The 23968-nt window shown below is 34.1% G+C and overlaps 3 protein-coding genes across 4 annotated transcripts; 1 reads left to right on the top strand and 2 right to left on the bottom strand.

Annotated features, from left to right (window-relative positions):
- Positions 1-2881: 2881 nt before the first annotated feature.
- Positions 2882-3346, bottom strand: LOC107902647 (cytochrome P450 71B3). The gene has a single exon (XM_016828787.1). It carries the CDS (start codon positions 3344-3346, stop codon positions 2882-2884), a length of 465 nt encoding a protein of 154 aa, XP_016684276.1.
- A 7314-nt stretch (positions 3347-10660) lies between these two features.
- LOC107905494 (protein IQ-DOMAIN 32) lies at positions 10661-15933 on the top strand. 2 transcript variants are annotated; one of them, XM_016832151.2, is made up of 6 exons: positions 10661-11216; positions 11928-12335; positions 12418-12627; positions 13270-13344; positions 13439-15341; positions 15505-15933. In XM_016832151.2, the coding sequence occupies exons 1-6, from the start codon at positions 11127-11129 to the stop codon at positions 15519-15521; spliced, it is 2703 nt and encodes a 900-aa protein (XP_016687640.1). In that variant the 5' UTR covers positions 10661-11126; the 3' UTR covers positions 15522-15933. The 2 variants fall into 2 exon arrangements, with proteins under 2 accessions (XP_016687640.1, XP_016687639.1); XM_016832150.2 differs by having other exon boundaries at positions 10780-11216; positions 13267-13344.
- Positions 15934-16005: 72 nt separating this feature from the next.
- LOC107905492 (auxin response factor 5) lies at positions 16006-21980 on the bottom strand. The gene is made up of 14 exons (XM_041094054.1): positions 21403-21980; positions 20904-21016; positions 20295-20393; positions 20131-20187; positions 19831-19983; positions 19650-19734; positions 19449-19539; positions 19181-19345; positions 18957-19079; positions 18539-18614; positions 18280-18412; positions 16901-18195; positions 16536-16726; positions 16006-16425 (listed from the first exon to the last, which is right to left on the bottom strand). The coding sequence occupies exons 1-14, from the start codon at positions 21665-21667 to the stop codon at positions 16269-16271; spliced, it is 3003 nt and encodes a 1000-aa protein (XP_040949988.1). The 5' UTR covers positions 21668-21980; the 3' UTR covers positions 16006-16268.
- Between the last annotated feature and the right edge of the window lie 1988 nt (positions 21981-23968).

The raw sequence follows: 23968 nt of genomic DNA, 5'->3' as shown, positions 1-23968 counted from the left end.
TACGTGTAAGACCCTGTCTGGGATAGTGGCATCGTTGTTTGATTACATGTAAGACCACGTTTGGGACGTTGTCATTGCATGAACTTTTTGAGCTGTTCGAGTATCTTTCTCCAATCTGAATGATATAAGAAGTAATTATATGACACAAAAATCGAGTGCGAGATTGAATTAATAAAATTCAGGTATGTTTGAGTTATACAAAGCTTGATAGTAAAGGTAAGCATTATATATAACATGAAAGATGAATGAACCACTTAAATATGAGTATATATATGTACAATATTAGTAGGATTCGATTTATTTGTATAATTTATATGTGTATTTTGAAAAGTATTTGCTTACGACTTACTAAGTTATTTCAACTTACGGTGTGTTTGTTCATTCATTGTTTTATAGATTTTGGAAATTGTTTACAAGCTCGGGGATCGTCAAGAATCATCATCGCACTATCGACTGTTATTCGGTACTTTTGAAATTTTAAACTCTGAACATATGGCATGTATAGGTTAGATTAAATAGGTTTGGTTTTGAATTTGTGTATATATATATATAGCCATGCGAAAATGGCTTAAATATAATGTTGTGGTTTGTGCATATGTGGTTATGACTTATACTCATGCTTGAAAGGTTTAAGTTTTATGATTAGGTAACGAGTACTAATGAGTATGATCAACAATCAGCCAATAGATTAGCTCTTATGGAAATGCATTTCATATTATAACTTGTGTCGTTGATGGACATACCTTTGATTCGTGATGTATGTCTAGGTGATGGCTTTGATTTAGATTGTGAAATTGGCATTCAATGTGACTTAATATTGACCTATTTTTGATGTACAATTTGTTTAGTGAATTGACTTGGAAGTGGCAATTGATTTGTATGTATTTTCGGCTTTATAGGTATCTTGTATTAGAAGTATGATATGTGGTTGTTTGGTGTGTTATAGGATGACATGATTCGGCATGAATAATAACTATGAAGATAGAAATATGAGCATATTTTATGGTTATTTGGGTACAAATTTTGAGATGCTAATTAACATACATGTTTTAAGATGGTTTGAGTTTGATCATTGAGGCTATTTTTTAATGGCTGAATATAGGGTAATTAATTTGTTATGCTTATGTGTTTGGGGCATGATAATTACATGCAAACCGATGTACTAAAAAAAATTTGTGTATGTTTTAAAGATAAAAAAAAAATTGTTTAATGTAGCTAAGGTATAATGCATGTAGGTTAGTATTGAAGTTACTTAAGTTTTATATTGTATGCTTATTATGTGAAAAACTTAAACAAAGCAAAGGTGCAAATAAACAAAACAAATAAATTGCTATTATTTTATTTAATTAGTTAAGGAATTTAGTTAGCCAAGATTTGGTATTTGAATTTTAAAAAAATGGCTTTGTTATAGAGTGTTATGTGCATATATAAATATATATTAAAATACTATGTTTGATAGTTAATTAAAGATATGGATTGTTATGACTTAGTTTTCTTATGCACATATTTTTATTTAAACAATATGACTATAAGTTTGTTAATAAAATAAATATATGCAGTAGTTGCTGTAACGTAAAAATATTAATTACGATAAGTTTTTAATTGGTTCAGTGATCTATAGTTGTGAAAGTGATGTATATGATTGGGCTGTTATTTAATATTCAAGTTTTAAAATTAAAGACTGTTCGGAGTTGTGTTTTGGTTGGTAATGCCTCGTAACCCTAGTTCGGCGACAAACACTGGTTAGGGGTGTTACAGTGGCCGCTTCTAAGAGCTCAAGGGCTTGACTCTGACAGCACTCATGAAAAGATGACATAGACACATGGCCATAATTGTGTCCCTAGATACTATGCATTGACCGATGTTGAAATCATTGTATGAGATGTGTTCGGTTAATCAAATGGAATAGTTGGTTCAAAGCTTAGTCTACCATGCAATTTCGATTAACTTTAATATGTTTTCACTAAGTGAAGGTTCAATTGTAAGATACCTTCATTTATGCAAATTAATTTCCAAGAATATCAAAATCCAAAATATTTTGAAAATGGGGAAAATTGTAGTGTTCCAATAACTATAAATGAATGGGTGTAATTAATCAAAAGTTATATTATTTGATTTTTTGAAAAAGAATTATAACTATTTAAATAATATTATTTGAATAGTTATAATATTAAATGAATAATTATGTGTTTATTTTAAAGATATTATTATTCAGAAAGACACCTATTGATGAAAGATATCTCTATGAAGAGACATGAAAATTCCTATAAATAGGAATGAGATTTCATTTGGAAAAAAATACCAACAAATTCTAATATTCTTTCTTTCATTCATTCATTTTCTAATATTATTAAATTATTTTATAAAGTATTACTGCAAAAATCCTTTATAGAAATTGGGTTTCTTGTCATATATTGCTCAGTATGTAGTGGGCTATTCTCGTCAATGCAAAACGCAAATAGTCATTGGTTTCATTGTATCCTTGAGGTTAATTTGCTTGGAACTCATTTGCACGCCGAAAATAGGTGGGGGTGAATATAACCTTAAAGATAGTGACTTGATACACGCCTTGGAGCCTTATCTTATTTCTTCTTTTTTTGTTTGAGTTCCATTCGTGTGTTTGAGATTTTCTTTACCAGAGATTTGTACTAACAAACAGTAATTGTAGATTGATAAAAACATGCATGGTGTTATTGAGACATTATTATAAGCACCGTAGAATTTGGTTAAAAGCCTATGAAGTACACACTAGAGCTAGTAGCAAATAAGTTACTATAACAATTTAGTCACTAATATTCTTCTTAGCTATAAGGGTAAGAGCATTTTTTTTGTAGGCAGTGATACCAGGTATGGCTTCGAAGTCTAAGTCTTCTTTATTCATTCAAATCAGCATTTCCCAATCGAAATTGTAAAGAAGATTAGCAAGGGAAAGCTCCACCGTTGCAACTCCCATACGCATTCCAGGACAAATCCTTCTACCCGCACCGAATGGTACGAGTTCATAGTGTAGTCCTTTGTAGTCAATAGAGCAACCAATGAACCTTTCAGGAGAAAACACCTCAGGATTTTCCCAAGTTTCAAGGTTCTTTCCTATTGCCCATGAATTCACAAAGACTAAGGTTTTGGCTGGTACATTATACCCACCTATATTGCACTTTCCAAGTGTTTCTCGTGGCACTAATAATGGAGCTGTTGGTTGTAATCTGAATGTTTCTTTTATCACAGCTTTTAGGTAAGTTAAACCTTGAACATCATCTTCATTTACAAAACATTTTTTCCCAATCAAATCCCTCACTTCTGCTTGAGTTTTCTTTAAACACTTTGGATATTTCATCAAAAAGCTCATGACCCATATCACAGTGGCTGCGATTGCTTCTGTTCCAGCAACAAACACATTTTATACAGAAAAGAATGAAATAAAAAAAACCCAAGTAAATGCCTAAAGTTTAAAGCTAAAAATTAATTAAAGATGAAATTTTGGGTATACCATCAGAATAGCTTTTATGTGATCAATGTTCAAATTAAATGGGTTGGGCTCAAGCTTAGGATTTTTTTTCCGGGCCGGGTTTGGATAAAAATTTAGGCCCATATTTCGGGTTGGGCCTGGGCCTAGGATGCGGGCTGGAATTTTTTCTAGGCCCGGCCTTGTAATGGCCCAAATTCAAAGTTATCGGAATAGTGGTTTCGTAACCACAAATCCGATTTAAAGATAAATTTATTTTAATATTTTTGCATGAATATTGATATGATAGGAAAATCGTATGAAAATATCGATAGAAAAATTTTACCGATTTAGTGGTTAGTTAGAAAAAGAAATTATTGAAGAAATTAGGTAAAAATAAGGTATCGAGACTTTGATCTCGTAAAACCGAGTCAAAAATAATTTTATAAATAATTATGAAATATTAGTAATATGGTATAAAAATTTCGTTAGAAAATTTTAATGTTTGGATAGTCAATTCGTAAAAAGGACTAAATTGAGAAGGTGTAAAAGTTACTAGAAGGATTAAATAGCTCAATTGTTAAATGAGGAGGGACATAAATTGAAAATAATCCCAAAATAAGATATTTTGGGCGGCATACGTTGAGAAAAATCAGGAGAATTGAAGAATTAAGGGTAAAATTGGAATATTGCAAAAATTGCTTTAAAAGTTAGGACTAAAGTGGAATATCTAGAATTCTCTTCATATTTTCTGCATTCTCATCAGAAAAAAACGTCCTAAGGGTTTCTTCAAGCTGGGTTTTCATAATTTTTGCACCAAGTGAGTTAATGCTTGCCTTTTTCTTGTAATTTTTGTGTTTCTAAGACTTTTACAACTAGGTCCTATTACTAAATTCATTAGCTTTTGATTTTATGAATGAAATGGAAAGTTTCTATGAATATGTGCTGGAATTTTATGATGAAATAGGATGAAAGTGAAGCTTTAATTTGTTTATGAGATGATTTTATTATGTGATTTCAATAGAACTTGATTTATAGGACCTAATTGTGAAAAAGTTTGGAATTAAAGTCTAATGCTAAAATTCTGATTTCCAAAGGTTATAAAGTAGTTTAAAGTGATGTAATAATGTGTTAATTTAGGAAAAATCAGCTCAATTGAGAGGTTAATTGAGCAAGGATGAAATTATCATTTATTGAAAGTTTAGGGAAAAATGGTAATTAACCTCATGCACTAAAACAGTTTGGACAGCAGCAGTAGGTTAACTTTGAAAAATCACCAAAAATTGTATAAATTGAATTAGAGGATGAATAAAATATGAAATTAAAGCTTATTGAGTCTAGTTTCTTATAAAAGAAATGGTGTAAGCAATGGAATTGTAAATCATGAGATATAATAGGTTTTGTGAGACAAGGTCAGAATGAATTCGGGTTCCCCTGTTCATACTTTGGAAAAATCATTAAAAATTGTACAAAAATGATTATGAGTTATACTTTATATGTTTAGAATCCTTAATGAGTCTATTTTCAGAAGAAACAAACAGAAACATCATCTGAATTCTGTACAATGAGATAATTAATTTTTAGTGAAGAGGGGTCGGAACTGTCAACAAGTGAAATAGGGGAAACTTTAAAGAATAAAGTGTACTTATTGGCTAAGCAAAAAATTCTGAAAATTTTATGATAAGAAAATATGCGAGTCTAGTTTCAGGGAAAATTAACGGATCTTAATTTGGAGTTCCGTACCTCAAGATATAAATAATTTAGTGACTGTGACTCAGTAAGACAGCTTTGAATGCACTATAAATAATAATGGAATTTTAGAGAATGTTACATATGAACATGAAATGTATTAGATTAATGATTAAATTTATTTATTTAGATCCGGAAAATTCAAATACGAAGCTAGATCGAGGAAAAGAAAAAGTTCGGGATTAGTAGATTTTTATTTACAAATAAGTATCGAGGTAAGTTCATGTAACTTGAATTATATTCTTAAATGCTTGAAATGTTTGTTATTGTTGTGAATATGAGTTGTATATTTATTGTATGATAATTGATGAAGTATTGATACACTTGATGAAAAGAGGAAATAAATCCCGGTTGAATGAAAGGAAAATTCGATGGATCTCTGAAAAGGAATTGACGGTAAAAAAGATCTAGCCCGGACGGGTGATCCTATCCTGATATAACCCTCCCGAAGAATATGTGGAAAATGGATTTAGCCTGGACGGGTAATCCGAATTAGGGTCTGAATTTAGCCTGGACTGGTAATTCAGATCCAAGCTCATTAGAGTAATTGTCATTGCAGGGGATTTAGCCTGGACTGGTAATCCCGCTGTAAGGATGAGGTTCGCGGGAGTGTGCTCTCTGAAATGGAAATGTGCGCACATGAATATGAATTGACGCACCCGAAATTGTACACTAAAGTGTACCTCTGAAAATCCATCGAAATTCCAAGTAGTTCAACGGGGTAAATATGGAAAAATAACAAGGAAATGGAAATCATGGTATCGATGAGCTCATCAATCATGGTATAAATTCTTGATACATGGAAATTATTGGACTAATTTGAATGTTGAGTTTGTGCATGATAGGGGAATAATGTATGGAATGGGTGTATGAATGTTTATTACATTGTATGGAAAATATTAGGTAAGTATAATTCTTGTTACATGAGCTTACTAAGCACAAAGTGCTTATCCTGTTTCTTTTTCCCCTGTTTTGTAGTGTTAAGAGCTCGGAGGTCGGATTTGGTCGGAGAAGCATCACACTATCAACCTCAAGATCTCGGTACATAAAGAAACTTATTTTGGAAATCAATGGCATGTATAAGCTAGTAAAGTAGATGTTAATGTGGAATGAATGTATGGTTAGCCATTGGTATGGCTAACAAATTTTGGTTTTGGCATGTGATGAGATTATCTTATGAATACAACAAATCTATCTTGAAAATATGAAATGGATTGGTTGTGTTGGCTTGGTCTCGGTTTAAAATCTGCAGGGAGGATTAGATATTTATAAAGGGGTTATATTGAGTTTTAAAAAAAATCAGTAAAATCTGGTAATACCTCGTATCCTATTCCGGTGATGGATACGGGTAAGGGGTGTTACAGGCCCGGCCCATGAGCACCTCTAGTTGAGACCTTGAGATCTCCTTTTCCTAAGAAGAAAAGCGAAGGACCATATTTCTCAATCAATTTTTGCTTCTATATTTTAAAAAAAGTAAAAAAGATAAAGAGGCAGCGTCTGTAGCTTTCTATCGCATTATTCACTTAATCATTGTTTTTCAAAAATGCTTTCGGGCTAAAAAGTATTTTTGAGCAAAATATTTTCGGGTTAAAAAGTATTTTTGAACAAAAATTAAAATTTTTATTTGTGTTTTTCAAAGCATTTTTTTATTATAAAAGCATTTTTGAAAAGTACAAAAGCATCTTGTTTAATAATATTTTCATCTCAAAAATATTTTTTGTCCCAAAATTATTAATTATACATAGGCTTAAATGTTTAGTATATTAAAAATTTTCGAACCGCATGTACTTCTCCAACAAGTTGAAGCCAAAAAAATTTTGGGACAGGATTAAATTGTATATTTAAAGATAGTAAAAATATAATTTCATCATTATAATAATCTATATCTTTATATTTTTTAAAGAATTAAATCAATTTTTTTATATCTTTTAAAGTAAAATATAATTTTATCATTACTAATTTAAAATTTTATAAATTATAAAGAAATTTAAATAAAAAATTTTAATTTTTAAGGAACCAAATCCGTAGCTTCACCACTACTTAGGCGTAACACTTGCAAGACATTTATGAAAGTTTCGTACTGGGATGGAGCTAAATTGTCCAATACTCCAATTTCATATGTGCAACCCAAATTTATTCATTTTACTATGTTTTTAAAGCTTTTCTTTTAAATATTCTTTAATGAATTTTAACTTGATGTGTAATTTGATGAATGAATTTTAATTTGGTTGCACTAATACATATAAAATTTAAATTGTGGTTGATATAAATATATAAAATTTTTATTTTAATTCAATTATACATATTTAAAGAAATAAATAAATATGTTTATTTTCATAATAAATTAATATACCTTTAGGAAAGAAACTTGCGAAATATCATTAGGCAGAAATACGAGATGAGATTACAAATTTGTGAAGAAAGTATGGATATTCTTCTATCCAAATAGCATCAGGTTGTGCTTAACATCAGTGTTTAGCCCCAGTAGCTTGTCTTTTAACATGCTGAAAGAGGCATGTATCAAAACACTTAGAAATGTCTCTCTCTTTCACATAATGGGATTATTATTATAGTTGTTTATATATGTAATATATCAATATAAAATAAAGTTAATGTAATAATATTTGAATTAAATAAAAATTTATTGTATAAAATTATACAAAATCAAAATTCATTCTACATTGGATCAAAATTAATATATATTTATCCAATAAAAATATCGCCGTTACCATTTTTTAGGTTAATTTTTTTTAGATTTTCACCTCAACTAATTTTAACTATTTTAAATAATTAAAATTTATAAAAATTTATTTAAAAAATTGTTCATTAAGAAAATTATAATATATAATTTTCTAACCTTAATTCATAATAAGTTTTAAATGTTACAAATTTAATGGACCAAGAAGAGTATTTTTCAAGTATTTATATTTAATATATATGTGAGATTTTGAAAATTTTTATAATGTAAATCGATACTTTTGTATACCATATATTTAATGTGCGATTGCATAATTCTTAAGTGCTTGTTACATACTTGGTAAGTTAATAATTAAGATGCCCAAACATGATTTAGGACAATCTATGATTGATTATTGGGACGTTTTGTCCCTCATTATTGCAAAAGATAAAACAGTGACATGAATGATTTTTGAAGCAAACGGACTTGCGTAAAGCCTGATATAATTGGACATTGCATCTTAGAAATTGGATGTTGAAAGTCACGTTTTTTATTGGTTAAATTGAAAAAACTAGGCTTCGGCTCCCACTCCCACCACGTTAAATCAAAAGCTGAGCGGGGGGGAAGGGTAAAAAGTCACTGAGCCGTTGTACCTAAAATGCCCCCACAGTTGAATAAAATTCTCAAACCAGTGGTCGAAATACACCTTTCTAACTTATCTTTTATACTTATTAAGTCGTGATTGAGTTGATTTCATTCTCAACTAGATCATTAATTCAATCAAAAAATTATTTATACTACTCGAGAGTATTTTAATATTTTTATTTTAAAAATTTTAATAAAAATATATATAGTGAGACTTAAACTCGTACCCATTTATTCAATAATCTCTTAAATTACCATTCAATCAAATTTTCATTTTAATATAATTAAATTTTTTCTTCTTCTTTTGAATTAGCCCTCCCCCAACTCCCATTAATCAGACGCTACCAAAAACTTTGATGGACCCAAGAAAAAGAAAGGGAAAGAAAATGTTGTTTTACCACTAAAAATTTGTTGTTAATTTGGTAGGTGTAATTTATGTATCCATTCTGACAATGATTGGAGACCATGCAACTCTCTTACAAAACCTTTGATTCCAAGTCTTCCAAAAATATAAACTGTCCAATCACCTTGAAATCTCTTGATTTTGCCTGTTCTATGTAGCTTAATATAATAGTATTGTTTTTCTTTTTTGGTCTGAATTTAGTAATAATTAAGATTCAAACTCAAGGTTATTAAATCCAAGCAGTGAACTAATATGTAAGAAACAGTTAATGTTACCTAAATGATCCCATTTTAAGTAAAGTTGTAATTGGAGTAAACTAGTCAAGATAGGAGCATGATTGGGGTTAAATTATTTTTTTATGGGTCAGAATGAATAAGATATAGCTATTTCTTCTGAAAAATGATATTTAATATTTATAATTAAAATTAAATAAAAATAATGATTTGAGATTTGGTTCTGTTTGGCGTATATAGTGGTGGTATGTAGAGAAACATTCCATAAAGGAAAAGAAATTCTAAAAGGGGCAAATGCAAAGCATATATGTAAGTTAAGAATATGCACTATTATATTACAGCTTGGATTAGAAAAGATCAAAGAATAAGCTTCCAAAGATGGGCATTGGATTGGTTGGAAATTAAAAAAAAAAAACCTTTATTTTTTGTAGTTATATTGGCTGAAGTTAAGCATCAGTGAAGAAGAATGATTATGCTTGCAAGACTTAATTAAGTAATCATTAAGCAGCAAAGGAAAACAAATATTATTACCTGGAGCTGGCCCAGGGAAGCATGTGCTTATACGTGTCATCCAACCACATTTACCACCTGTTCATGAATAACCAAAAGAAGCTGTCAACGTTCGTTATTGGTTGAGAAAAATATTAACATAAATATGTTGGTTAGTTTAATATCGTTTTTGAAAAGTCCGTGATTTGTTCGTGGTCTAATTTTCTCTTATTTCTATATTCTTCTGAGTTTAAAAATTATAACATTATTAATTTATTTATGTTAAATATACATATGTATTATCAAGTATATTTTAATTTTGAATTCAAATATTGAATATTAAAATTTAACGTAGCATAGATGTATAACAATGTTATCGATTAAAATTTTAAAACAATAAAAATACTAAATTTCAAAATTCTCAAGAGCGTATGGATTGGGAGCAGAATTAAACTTCGTCTTACTATTTTATCTTCCCAACTATATATTATTTACAAATATACTAATAAAAACAAATTATTTATAAATATAAAAATGTGTGGTTAAAAGGATAGTGATTAAATTAACTGTTATCACTAAAAACCTTCTTTTTTACACATTTTTTTCTTAATAATTGCTGTAAATTCACATGGATATAGTTAAGAAGGTGACATCAACTTTGCAGTCGTGTACCATCATCCTACTTTATACAAAATTATGTTAAGAAGGAAAGGAGAAAGCAAATTTACTTTGCATACCAACCCGTCAAAAAGGAGTAAGTTGTCAAATTTTACTCATGTTTGAATCGACAATTAAATTAACATATCAATAATTTATCTATCTCAACCAATTCTAAAAACATCACCTATATTAAAATTGTAAATCTAAAATTTATAAATTCTGTATAATAAAATTATAATCTAACTCACCGAATAATAAAATTTGGATTCAAAATTTTTTTAAACCATAAAAATAAAAAAATAAAATAATATTTCGAGTCTAATAAAAATATATAATTTCCAAATCTCTTACAAAAACCAACCATTGGCATTTATTTGTATACACTGGTGCGGAATAGGTATACCCGCAATCTCTCGAGAGTCTCGTGACAACTGACAAACAGGATATATATTAATATATGTTTCTAATATTTACTCAACCAAATTTGATTGCTTTGATTTTTATTCGGTTCTACACTTCTACGTCTTACAAAGAACAGAGAAAAGAGAGAGACATGGTAAGCGTTGGATCTAACCTGACCTGATGATGATAAAGTGGCGGATTCCAACGTAAAGAACAACACTAGATTTAAGGAATAGGTTTGAGGTCCATGTGTCTTTCTTTTTCTTTGGTTACAAATTTACAATTTCCAACACCGAACCACACGTCAAATATCTGTACTGTCTAGTCTCTCACATAGTGGCTTGAGTTCAAGTCTTAATAAGAGAAAGAGCGAGAGAAAAAGGAAAGTCGAGCAAAAAATATAATAATAATAAAGAGTAAAGGAACATGGGAAAATCCACTTCCTGTTTCAAAATCATCACTTGCGGCGGCGATTTTGCTGAGAACAACGACGTTATTCATGTTCCTGAGCCTGAGGTATATATATAAATATCCTTTTCGCCTTTACGGCTGCCGTTATTTTTTTCGTTGTTGTTTTGCGTTGGATTAGGATTTCACCTTCCGACTTTGCATTTGAGGTTTCAGTTCGAAACAGTCAGTGCATTGTTTAATTTATGGATTTACTTGAGGAACCGGAGTTTAAACTTGCCTTACTCCACTACTTTAAGATCTGACTACTCTTGGCTTCGCATTTTTATCAGCAATGTCCAAGCTGCCTTTTAAATCCAATTACTTTCACAACTTATATAATGCAAATGTTTTTTAGTTTCTGGTTTCAAATATAGCAAGTTTTTTTTTTTTTAACTATTCTCTTTTTAACTGTTCTTTTTTCACATATGCATGACCATAATTTGCCATGATACGAGATTTATTTACTTCTTATATTATATGATTACTGATGCCATTGGTGATCGGAAATAGGTGACAAATTTCGATTTAGGAAACTTATAGTGTTAAAATGTGTTTTGTATCTTGGACAAATTACAGTTCAGTAGCAGTGATATGCCCCTGTAGGGAGTTGGGACTCATAGTTGGTAGCCGTTACCAATTTCTATTGAATATGGTCTCAATAAAGCAGTATGTTCAAGGATAGAATTTAGAACCAGGAGCAGGCTAATGTTTTTTATCTATGTTTATTTTCTCTCTCTCCTTTTGGCTGAATTAGGCTGTTTTTAAATTCCATTCCAGATTAAGAAATCAAATGACAAAAAGGGATGGAGTTTTAGAAAGAGATCTGAACGGCATCGGGTGCTTAGCAACACTGTTATACAAGAAGCTACTTCTGGACTTAAGGAAAGTCCGGAATCTTCCGGTTTTAATTTTCAACAGCCTGATGCATCCATTATTCCTGAGGAAACCTCCACCATTGAATACAGTGAAGAGAAACCTCAGGCGCTGACACCAAAGGAGCACATTGAAGAAGAATCTAAGTGTGTGGCATCAAAAGGATACACTGAAGAAAAATCTCAGTTGTTGATTCCGGAGGACTCAAAAGTTCCTGAACCTGTTGCCACCGCAACAAATGAGGCTGAAGATGATGCCAACCTGGGTGAATCTGTTGTTGTCATCATCCAGACAGCTATCAGAGGGTTTTTGGTATAATTTCTTTCCCAATGTGAATTTAAAACTTACTAATCGGTAACTTTTCTTACCAATTATCTTATGCTCTCATCGGCAGGCACATAAAGAGCTAGGAAAGCTTAAGAATTTAGTAAAGTTGCAAGCTGCCGTACGTGGGCACTTGGTCCGAAGGCGTGCTCTGGGGACCTTACGGTGCATTCAAGCCATTGTCAAAATGCAAGTTCTTGTTCGTGCTCGTCTCTCTCAAGAAGGGCCTTACGATGAAAAGAAGCGGGATGGCAAGCACTGCGGCGAGAATCAAAGTTTGGTAATTCTTTCAGCTTAAATCAATAATTAGGAGTCACAACTCCCAAGACTGTTTTCCTTGTATGTTCTGGTTCATATTTTATTGATAGGTGGCATTCTTGCTTTCACTTTGAGGCAACCTTTCTTTAGTGTTACAAAATTTTACCTTGTATTCTTTGCGTCTATGGCTGCTCATGATCAAGTGTTTAATCTAAGAGCATGTTTTGCTTTCAAGCATATTCAATTTAATCCTTAAAGACCTCTGGGAATATTCACATCCGCGCAACTGGAACAAATACAAATCTAATTTTAAACAAGGGCTGTGGACAGTGAGTCCTGTCTGTAACTTTAACAATCATACTGCTCAGAGAGATGTATAATGTAGTAGTTTATTTACTCTCGGCTAGCTTTGCAAGACATTCAGAAATTATGGGATAATGCTCCAACTGCCACAATGTTTATTTGATTAATTTCTTTGTATATAACCGCATAAATCACCTAGAAATACATAAAGAACAATATAAGTATATAATCAAATCCTTTTGATTAGCAAGGCATGGCAGTCTAGATGGGGAAAGTTTTATGCGAGTTACTTTCAGTAATTGCTATTATTATTATTTTTTTATAGTTTTACACATCATTCTTTCTTTTATCCCTGAAGCAGGAAAGGTCAGCAATAAAACAAAATGCGACTTACACTTCCATAGAGAACCTGCTTAGCAATAGGTTTGCTCGTAAGGTACATTAAGTCAACATTCTTTAGCTTCATTTTTCTTTCTTTTAACTATATGCTGGCATCTGTCAAACTATGTATACCATTGCTTTTATTTCAGCTGATGGATTCAACCCAAAAGACCAAACCTATCCGCATCAAGTGCGATCCATCAAAACCAAACTCTGCTTGGAGCTGGTTGGAGAGGTGGATGTCTGTGTCATTGTCTAAAAGGCCATCGACAACAGAGTTATCCATAGAACAACCAGAAAGAGAGAAAAGTGACAATTGTGACTTTCAAGTTACTACTACAGTTCCTGAATCGTTTCCTGAGTCAAATGAGCCAAAGTTATATGTAAGGGAGACATTGGTTTCATCAGAGAGTGAAGAGAATTTGATCGCCCATGATGCAGCCAACTCTAAGTTCGAGGCATGCCAGACAACTTCCTCTACAGTAATGGATGATTTGGAGCAACCTCAGATTGACAACAGTACATCTGACATAAAAGAGGGTGAAGAGAATCTGATTACCTACTATGCAACTGACTTTAAGTTCGAGGCATGCCAGCCAACATCCTCTTTAATGGATCATTTGGAGAAACCTCAGATTGATAACAGTACATCTGACATAAAAGAGGGTGAGGAGAATCTGATTACCTACGATGCAGCCGACTTTAAGTTTGAGGCATGCCAGCCAACTTCCTCTTCATTAATGGATGATTTGGAGCAACCTCAGATTGACAACAGTGCATCTGACCTAAAACAGACCTCTCAGGAGACAAACTCACAAGATCAAATGATGCAAAGAGAAGCACATTCTGAAACGGAGGTCAGTTGTCTTTCTAGCAAGCCAGAAATAGAGAGTGAGCAACCCAAACGTACTACGAAAAGATTTGCGTCTGAACAACTCGAAACAGAGGCAAAGAAATTTGTATTTAAATCTAGGAAGGGAAGTAATCCTGCATTTATTGGTGCACAAACAAAATTTGAGGAGTTGAGTTCAACAGCCTATTCAAGTATATCAGTGGATTCATCCCACCAAGATGTTGGAGTTGAATCAAACTTGGATACTGTGTCATCTGGGGCAGATACGAGCAGGTCGAAAGAACCAAGCATCACGGAAAATGCAGTTCTCAATAATAGGAGGGGTCAATATGGTGACTCTGAATGTTGGACTGCAGTTTCTATTACTTCCACTCTTGATTCACCTGATAAATCAGAAGTTGGAACCATAGAGTACAAACATGGAGCCAAAGTTTCTGAGCTAGAAAATTGCAGTTCTAACAGTATTAATGATTTGGATGTTAAAGAAAACCATGCAAGTGCAATCACAATGCCTGATTCTTCTCTATCTATTGCTGAGCAGCCCAAGAAACTTGATGATGCTAAAGGTGAATCTGTGAGTTTAATTGTTGCAGACTCCCCTCAAATAGGGCAGGAGCCACTGGAAGGCACATCTGATCTGCAGAGAGAACTTGATTCTGAGACTGGTAATCAAGCATACGGGTTATCCCCAGAAGCATCGCCTGGGAGCCAAATGATTGTACCAGCATCTCAAGGAACACCTTCTAGTGAGGTATCAGTGAAAGCTAAAAAGAAAAGAACGGACAAGAGCAGTCAAAAGCGCAAGTCCTTGTCTGCTGATAAGAGTTCTCCGTCAACTCCAGCTCATGATAGTGCAGCAAGAACTAGCACTGAACAATTGCCCAAAGATCAGAAAAATGGAAAAATACGCAATTCTCTTGGTTCAAAAAGACCTGAGAACATAGATGACGAGCCAAGAGATAGTGACAACAGTACTTCTCTTCCCCATTTCATGCAAGCCACGGAATCTGCAAGAGCTAAGGTTAATGCAAAGAACTCACCAAGATCAAGTCCAGATGTGCAAGACAGAGACATTTACATCAAGAAGAGACATCCCTTACCTGCTGCTAATGGGAGGCAGGGTTCTCCAAGAATCACGCGATCAGTGGCTAAAGCCCAGCAGGGTGCAAAAGAAAATGGTAGTACCAATCCTATTCATGGTATGTTCTAAACTTATACCATTATCTTGAATTGTCAGACCTTCCCACTATATGGTCAGAGTCATTTGTTCCCAGCTTAAAAGTACATAAATGTCATGCTGCCATGATTCTAGGTTTTCTATTAATAACTTGTGCTTAACTGTTCAAGTCTTGTCTATTTCAGAGAAATGGCAAAGGTGACGGGTTACTCGGAGCAACAATATGCCATGGAACCTTTTCAACCTCTCTGATGGAGAACGGCTGATTGTTGGTCTTACTATCTAGTTTTATGCCTCAGCATTTTCACCACTTAGGTTGATTCATGCATGCCATCTATGGTTTGTCGTGGGAGTAGATCTATATAGAAAGGAGTAAGATTTTATTGTATATTACTGATACCCAAACCATTGATATTACTATCACTCTTATTTGTTTCTAAGCTTCCCGTTTGGGAGGTCTGCCCGTGCGTTTTGTTACACGGTGTTTGGTGTGATTTTATTCGGATTTGCCCCGGCATGTTTTTGGGATGTTATTCGGAGTTTGAGACAATGACATTGTAAAGCGGAGAGCTTTGATCCATCTTTCCCGTAATAACTATTTCTCTTTCTTTTTCTTTTTTTTCCTGTTTGAACCTTCGACATTGGCCCTAGAAGCCTAAACAAATGTAATGGATCTTGGAAATATATTATGTCAACAATCACCAGCATGCATTGAGTTCTTATTTTGGAAAATACTGTATGCTAAAGTTCACTTCCTGCTAAAATATGTATTTTAAATTCCTATATCATATTTCCACCTCTCCCAAGTGAAAACGAAAAAGAGCACCCGCATGACAAGCCGGTATACTAATGGCAACCGTATGAACAACCAAGAATATTGTTGCAGCAGTCCGAGACTCTTTTTTCAACTCCAAATAAACAAAGGAGCATTCTTGGTGTCGGCTAATCTCTACGGCTCATTCTTAGGTGGAGCATTGCAAACTTCAGAAATGGGGCCTTGCACTGTGGAACCGACACGGTTGAGAAGCTTCATCCCTTCCTCACTCATCTGCTGTACTTCTGTAGGGGATAGAATTCTGATGCAGCGGACACACCCAACAAATTGTCTGCATACACATCAAATCATAGCCATTAGAACCTGGATTCTGACACTCTAAAAGGTATACTTGTGTTGAAAATCATAGTTAATAATAGAAATGAATATCTATGTACTTACTCCCAAGGATCATCCCCAACAAGTAGAACATCATTCTCATGATCCACGTATACCAATTTCCACCCTGAACCTCTCGGATCCTTAAGCAGCCCCTTAAGTCCAAACATGCATTCAATTGCAGAGAGTAATTTATCATAGTTCTTATAACTAGTGACATCAATTGACCTTCCAACAGATCCTGCCTTTTGAACCTGTCAGACATAACTAATAAGAGTTATAAATAGTCCATAAAGAAAAGTCACCACTTAAAGAAGTTTAAATGTCCCATGAGACACGAAATGGAAGTAATGGTGTCATGCAACCTGCGCTTAACCGCAGTTGATTCCTCAAGATTGTCATATTGAAAATCTATATTTATATCATACCTTTGTATATGTTCTTAGTCGCGGGGTGATTTGCTGCCATGAAGTCTTCTGCAGAAGGCCATTCTCATCAAAATCAACATTGCTCGAAGACGTGACACCCGAGCTGTCTGGTAAGTCTTGTCGAGAGAAAACCCGAGAATCTGCAAGGCTAGCAGAGGTAATCTGAGACTGAACATCCTGACTACAACTAAAGTTTCCAACCAAGCTATCAGAAGGTTTTTGAAACTTAGCATCCTTCAATGAACACAACTCTTCCAGAATGACGTTGGAAACAGAAGGATCAATCACAGTACTACCATTATTACTAAAACAGCTGTATATCCCACTCTTACTATTGCTGTCATCGGACAAATCTCTTATGCCACCAGAATTAAAAGAACATGGGTCTTCCTGAGCGAATGAACATAATTCGTTGGCTTGGGATGAAGACCTACAATTGTACAGCTGACTATCCCATGTGACTTCACTCCTAGTAGTTAAAGTAGGATTAGTTGCCTCAGGAAAAGCAGCTGAGGAGTCTTGTAACCCGACTAGCGGTATGGGACCAGGTGATCCATAAACCCCGGCAATAGATTGGCAAGAAGGAAGGATTGTTGCCCATTCATCGGTGTTGAAGAAAGGAAGATAGCTGCTTAAACTACTAATATCAGCTTGAGAAACCTGCATCTGATGAGCTTGGAGGAGTGATGGTTCAAACTGTGACTGAATTGGACATGGGTTGTTTTGCAATTGGGATGGAGTCTGGTTGTTGTTAGGGAAAGAAAGTTTGTTGCAAATAGTTGGACTTATAGTATTTGCCACCAATTTTTCCTCAGTGCATTCCAATGTCGAGTTCAACTGACTTAACTGATCAGTTGAATGTTCTGGTTCCGACTTTAATTTTTTGTTATTACACCTGGCTTGTGTTTGGCCTTCAAACTCGTTTGCGGGATGTGGATTCCCGTTAGCATTTATTTTCAGCAAATTTGAGTTGATGGGATCAGGTTGGTCAAGGGCTAACTGGGAAGGATTTGGTTTTTCTATCAACAAATTTTCTGATTGCATAAGCTGAGGTTCCTGATTGCTTGTATATTGCACATTCTTCATCTCGTTTAATGGAGATCCCTTTGCAGCAGAGATTTGTTGTGAAGTGGATGAAAAAGTTCCAGGATGGTTAACAAGATGAGGCTTCAGCATCATCTTCATCAGTTGCTTGGAATATGAGTTTGAGATTGGGTAAGGAAGATTCCCACTTCCATTTTCAGGAAACTGGAGAAGAGGCCTATTGATCAAGTTTCCCCATTCAGATTCTGCTCCTGTGAGCACAAAAAACAGAAATATACAAGTATCAAAAAAGGTTGCAAAGTGCAAACCAATCAATATAACTACCATCAGCTTACCCAAAATCCAAGGATATGGTCGCTTGAGTCCTGAATTTATAGAAGGAAAAATAAAGAGGCTTTCAGGAGTTTCAACTTCCCATGGGCTGATCCTATTCTGTTTATCATGACATCCAGGTTCATCCCACTCAACCTGTTTAGAGAAAGGATACATGTTCCATTATTAAACTGACAAGTAGACAGTGCTCTACTGTTTAAAAGGAATAAGCAAAAAACTATCCTGTTGCAACAAACAGTATTCAGTTCAATGAAAGAAAACCTGAAGGTTTCGCCACTTCGAGCCAGGCCAACTCAGAGGATCCAAGTCACTAATGCCAACTATTGTACCCATATATCTACAGAAAATTGAGAAACATTAACAGATATCTCAGTAGCTGGATATGCTGAATATATATACTAGGCTTGAAACATACATTACAACAAACAATTTTGTTACTATTCTTCACAGTGAAGAATATTACAACAACTAGATCATCATAAATTGTCAAGAAACAATATGAACCATGCCTGTAGTATCTCTGTCACTTGGTGAAAAAAGTGCAGCAAATATTTTAACAATCCAAGCATGTCTATCATCAGTAGTGTCTTGACGCCACAACGATCATTATAACCAAAATTCCAGTTACAACTTTTGGTTGCAAACATATGGTGAGAGGGTGAAACTAATAGAAACTTACCTACGTTTTCCGGATTCTTCTGTTTCAAACATCATTCCAAACCTCATACCAGCTGAGACTTGAGTTGCGTAAACAGATTTACAGTATTTAGCCATGGGGATGACAAATTCAGAAGGACAGGATCTACAAAAGACAGACGAGAGAGCTGTATGAAGAAATGAAAAAAGGAACCTTAACAGGAGAAAGGGAAAGAGAAGGGAACAAAAAATGTGCTATGGGGGCACCTTGGATTGTAGAAGATTGTGAATGGGGTTCTATTTGCAGCAGCTTGAGCAGCAGCGGCAAGGACACCAATGTGCATACTATCTGCAGATAAAACTGATGATGGCAAAGTTGCTTGATGACGATTTGCATGCCTAATTCCCACCAATAACTGTGATTTCTCATCCCTTGTAACAATAAGACAATCATAATTTTAGCATTAAAACTGCGTTGCACCAAACAAATGCAAGTCTACAGCTCAAAGCAATGCAGTGTGTGACTATAGCATGCCTGATAAAGAGAATGGAATCGCCTGCCCTAAGCCTTTTTGATCCAACAAACGAACTCCACCCAGTTGTAAGAAGATGTCGCTTTGGTTGCCCTGCATAAAACAACATGCATGAGACTCAAAATCAAGTTCAAGTTGTCAAAACAGCACTCACTGCGGTATATGTGATGAAACAGAATGTAAATAATCAAAACAGCACTCACCGCGGTATATGTGGCGAAACGTCCAAGTATTATCATGTATGTCTCGCATAACAAGCTCTTGAGATGGGGGCTGCATTGTGTAATCCTGAAAGCAGATAAACCTTAGTGATGTGATTTCACTCAATGTTCCTTTACGTCCGTGAATGCTTACAATGCATCAATTAACCTATTAGAACCTCACCAGCTGAGGAAAGAGCTTCTCTGCTGCCCTACGTGGCACTGAAAAGCCACCATGTGTACTTGTATCACTTGCAGTCAAAGTTTTGCAGAAAATTTCATTTGGATGCTTGTTGGGGTTCACTCCGAAGTCTGGTATATTAAACACATCTTTTTCCTAATCAATTGAAAATTTATGGTTGAGAACAGTGTCAAATATTTAAGGCTAGTTGTTCTATAATATGTATGTTTTTAACATTTAAATATGTAGGAAATTAGTAAGAGTTTCAGATATATATACATATATCACAATAGAGAAGCTTACAGAGTTCACTGGTTGAAGACTCATTTGAGCATAAACTTCATCTGTTTCTGTGTCTGCCTGTCAAAGAGTACAAAGATGAAGATAGACATAGCAAGTAGCATTTTCAGGCGTAATTGACATACGAGACCCTTTGTGATGCAAAAATTAATAAATAAATCGCATACATGTAGTGTAACATTGTGAACTTGGCACATCAACTGAGATTGAAGATTCGGGTAGCTGGGAACTTGAGAGGTCATCATTCTTTTTGTGGACACTGATACCTGCTCAAATGATAAAGCCGTTATTTTCTTGTGGTTCATGATCAAGTAAATGACAATTTACCACAACGCTGTCATTCGTTTTTGTTATTTTAGTACAGTTTCCACACATACACACACAATTTTGTCAATCAACTTAAATGATTTTATCCCATCATGTTGTAGCATTTCTAGTATTATTATTAGGATGTTGCAATTGAAGTGGAGGACTACGGCAGCCATGACACACAGCTCAAGCAATATTACCACATCGAACAACGCTTATTAGTTTGGAAACCAGGTTAAAGGAGTTGATTATGTTAATCCTATGTCAACAACCCAAATATTAGAGACTTCTTTCCCCAGGTCAACTTATTCATTTTTCTGTTTCTACTATACTATTTCAGTGTTACAAGATAAACAAAGAAGAAAAAGGTAACAAAAGGAAGCCCGCAGATAGAAATGCTAGGGGAAAATAGAGGCGGCCTTCTCCTGCAGGAGGCGAATATCCAAATGTGAGAAATAAATGCAAACCTGTTCACTGTGTCCTTGAGGGAAGTAGTAAACTAGATTCCCCACCTGAGGCAACGAAACAAGTGGACCTGCGCAGGCATGCCATAACTCCGAATTTATTGCCTTCCTGCTCCCTTTAGTCAAGAAAAAGAAAATTCCCATAAGACACCATGCTTGGATACAGATTGGAGGACATTATAAGGTTGAAGACTTGAAAGGATCTCTATTAAGACCGACTAATAATTATCTCCCTTGTTTTTATTGTGAAGATAGCAAGGTCAAAAGTTCATTCAACTTATTCGCAAACCACAGAACGAACCTTCATAAAGAATACAAAAACATATAATATGGACAAGGAAACTAAGTAGTTGCCCGTATAGACCATATGGTTTAAAAGCTCGACGTTTAACTGTCTCATCTTTTAGCACAGGAGCAAAGGAAAAAAATTCAATAACTAAACACACACACACACACACACACACACATATATCAGTTCAGGTTGTGATGAAGAAAAACAAACCAGACTGATGTTGCATTTCTTTCAGTAACTTCATCTCCTCGAGCAAAGTAGCCTCTGCCCATCCATTACCGAACACTCCTGTTTTCATCTTCTCTTCAACAAAGGAACCCATTACGCGGACTGGTGTGTCTTCTAAAAGACTTGTTCCTTTTAATGATGCCTTACAATCAACACGGACCAGAATAACACAAAGCAAAGACTCCACGTTTACATGTTCACTTGTAAAAACCTCAGCTTGAAAAATGATGAGAAACAAATATCCCATCCCATGGCTCCACTTGAGTCTCCCCTCAGCAACTTACATACAGGATAGAGAAATTATCAAAGGAAAACTGGGTTTCATGAGACGCTAAAACAAAAAACAAACAAATACCGATTGGTCAGGAAAAAAGAATCTTTTAGGCCTTTTTACCCCGTCCCTTCCCTCTCCCTCACCAACCACACCAGTAGCAGCAGCAGCAAAGTTCAAAATCAAAAAGGTCAAAAAAACCTGCAAAGAAGACTGGAGATAGGTTTGCGGGCTACTACTGAATGCGCATGGCATGGGGAAAAAAGGTCTAGGGAAAATGCCGGGGCACAGCTTTATACGCGGTGGGTCACTAAATATTCATTTTTAAGCTTTGATGGTAGAAAGTATTTAACAAAAATTTTGTCTTTTTGCTATTAAGTATCTAATGAAATTATTAAAATGTTTCTTGTTAGATTTTCTTTTCATTATAATTTCTCTTTTGGCGGCACCTAATGATCATATGATAAATATGGAAAGCAGATTCATATATGTATGTGGATGGGAAATATGATGGACAGCGCAAGCGTGAAGCTGAAATCGGTGGCACCGCACGCCTACACTAATCACTTACGACTTGGAATGATTGTCCTCACCAATCTTTTTCTTTTCTATTTTAATATATCATTTGCACTAAATTTTGAAAAAGCCATTATTATGATTTTGTCCTTTCTATATAATCTCAAATAGAGTTCATACTATGCAACAACAACAAAAATTTAGGCTCATACTATGAAATTTGAATTACACGTTAAAAACATGCAGTGAATCACGTATTTTGGTAAAAAGCATATTTTACGTCGACCTCTCTCACTCTCCATAGCAGTTTATATAAAATATATATTGACAGGTAAAATACTAAAAAAAGTCCTATTTTTTTAAAATTTATCGAAATGGGCTCGATATTTTATTATTTACCGGAATGGGCCATTTTCTCCAAAATCGCGTGGACGTCAGTGTGCTTTGCTTACGTGGACACAAATCGCGCCTACGAGGATGCGATTTTCTGACACATCAGCAAAACGCGCTGACGTCCATGCGATTTGCTGACACGTCCCCTGACATCGCGCTGGCGTGGACGCGATTTTGGGAAAAATGTCTCATTCCAGTAAATAATAAAATATCAGGCCTATTTCGGTAAATTTTAAAAAAAATAGGGCCTTTATGTGTAATTTTCCCCTTTTTTGGTATTTTTCCCCTAATAATACATATTAATGTATTACTGTAATATGTAGCTCAAATTATGTATTGTAGTTAATATTCATAATATTGTAGCTCAAATTGTCAATCCATCTATACTATTGTACTAATAATATATATTAATGTAATATTGAAGAGTTAATTGACTAAAAAAATAAATGCAACAAGTACAAAAAAAGATTCAAAATTATTACCAACAAGATTTGAACCAATGTACTAAAGAAAAAGAGTAAACATCTTAACCAACTAAGCTAAACTAATTAATTGACATATTATAAAATACTGTTATTATCTTAATTATATTACTTACGTTCTAATGATTTATCGGACCTATTCCATACACGTGTCAAATCAGAAAAAATAATATAACAACTTTGTAAAAAAAATCCGGTGTTTACTTCAAATAAATAAGGAAAATAATGATTTTAATGTTTCAAAATTCAATTTTAAACCAAAAAAATCAAAATTTAGAGGCAAAAAAGGATCTTTTTCGACGAAATCTGCAGCAAACCACCTTCAGCTGTTTGTCAGCGCGTAGATCTCGAAAAGTTATTCGAAATAAAAAAAATCGTCTCAATCGGACAACCGAGCCAAAAGTTATGGCCTTTCAAAGTTTTCCAAGCTAAAAAACATAAACTGTTCATGAATTATTGCTTCCACGTCAGCAAATCGCGCTTACATGGACGCGATTTGTTGCCACATAAGTAATCGCGCTGACGTGGAAGCGATTTGCTGACACATCCCCTGACATCGCGCTGACGTGGACGCGATTTCGAAAAAAATTGACCATTCCAATAAATAATAAAATACCGGACCTATTTCAATAAATTTAAAAAAATAGGGCTTTTATGTGTAATTTGCCCTATATTAACTGTTCAAAGGTTTATAATGTAATATTTTAAAATTTTAATTTATTAGTTAATTTTGTAATAATACATCAACATCAATAAAATCCGATGAAAATTCAAAAAAAAAAAATAAAATCTGATGACGTTGAAAGATGAAATAATTGTGGACGCACTTAAAATTCAGCAGGCGAGGTTTTAGCAGTCAAGATAAGCCTCATCAAATATCCAAATG

The sequence above is a fragment of the Gossypium hirsutum genome, chromosome D05 (assembly GCF_007990345.1).
Source record: "Gossypium hirsutum isolate 1008001.06 chromosome D05, Gossypium_hirsutum_v2.1, whole genome shotgun sequence".
NCBI classification, from domain to species: Eukaryota; Viridiplantae; Streptophyta; class Magnoliopsida; order Malvales; family Malvaceae; genus Gossypium; species Gossypium hirsutum.
This window is presented reverse-complemented; position numbering and strand designations above follow the sequence as displayed.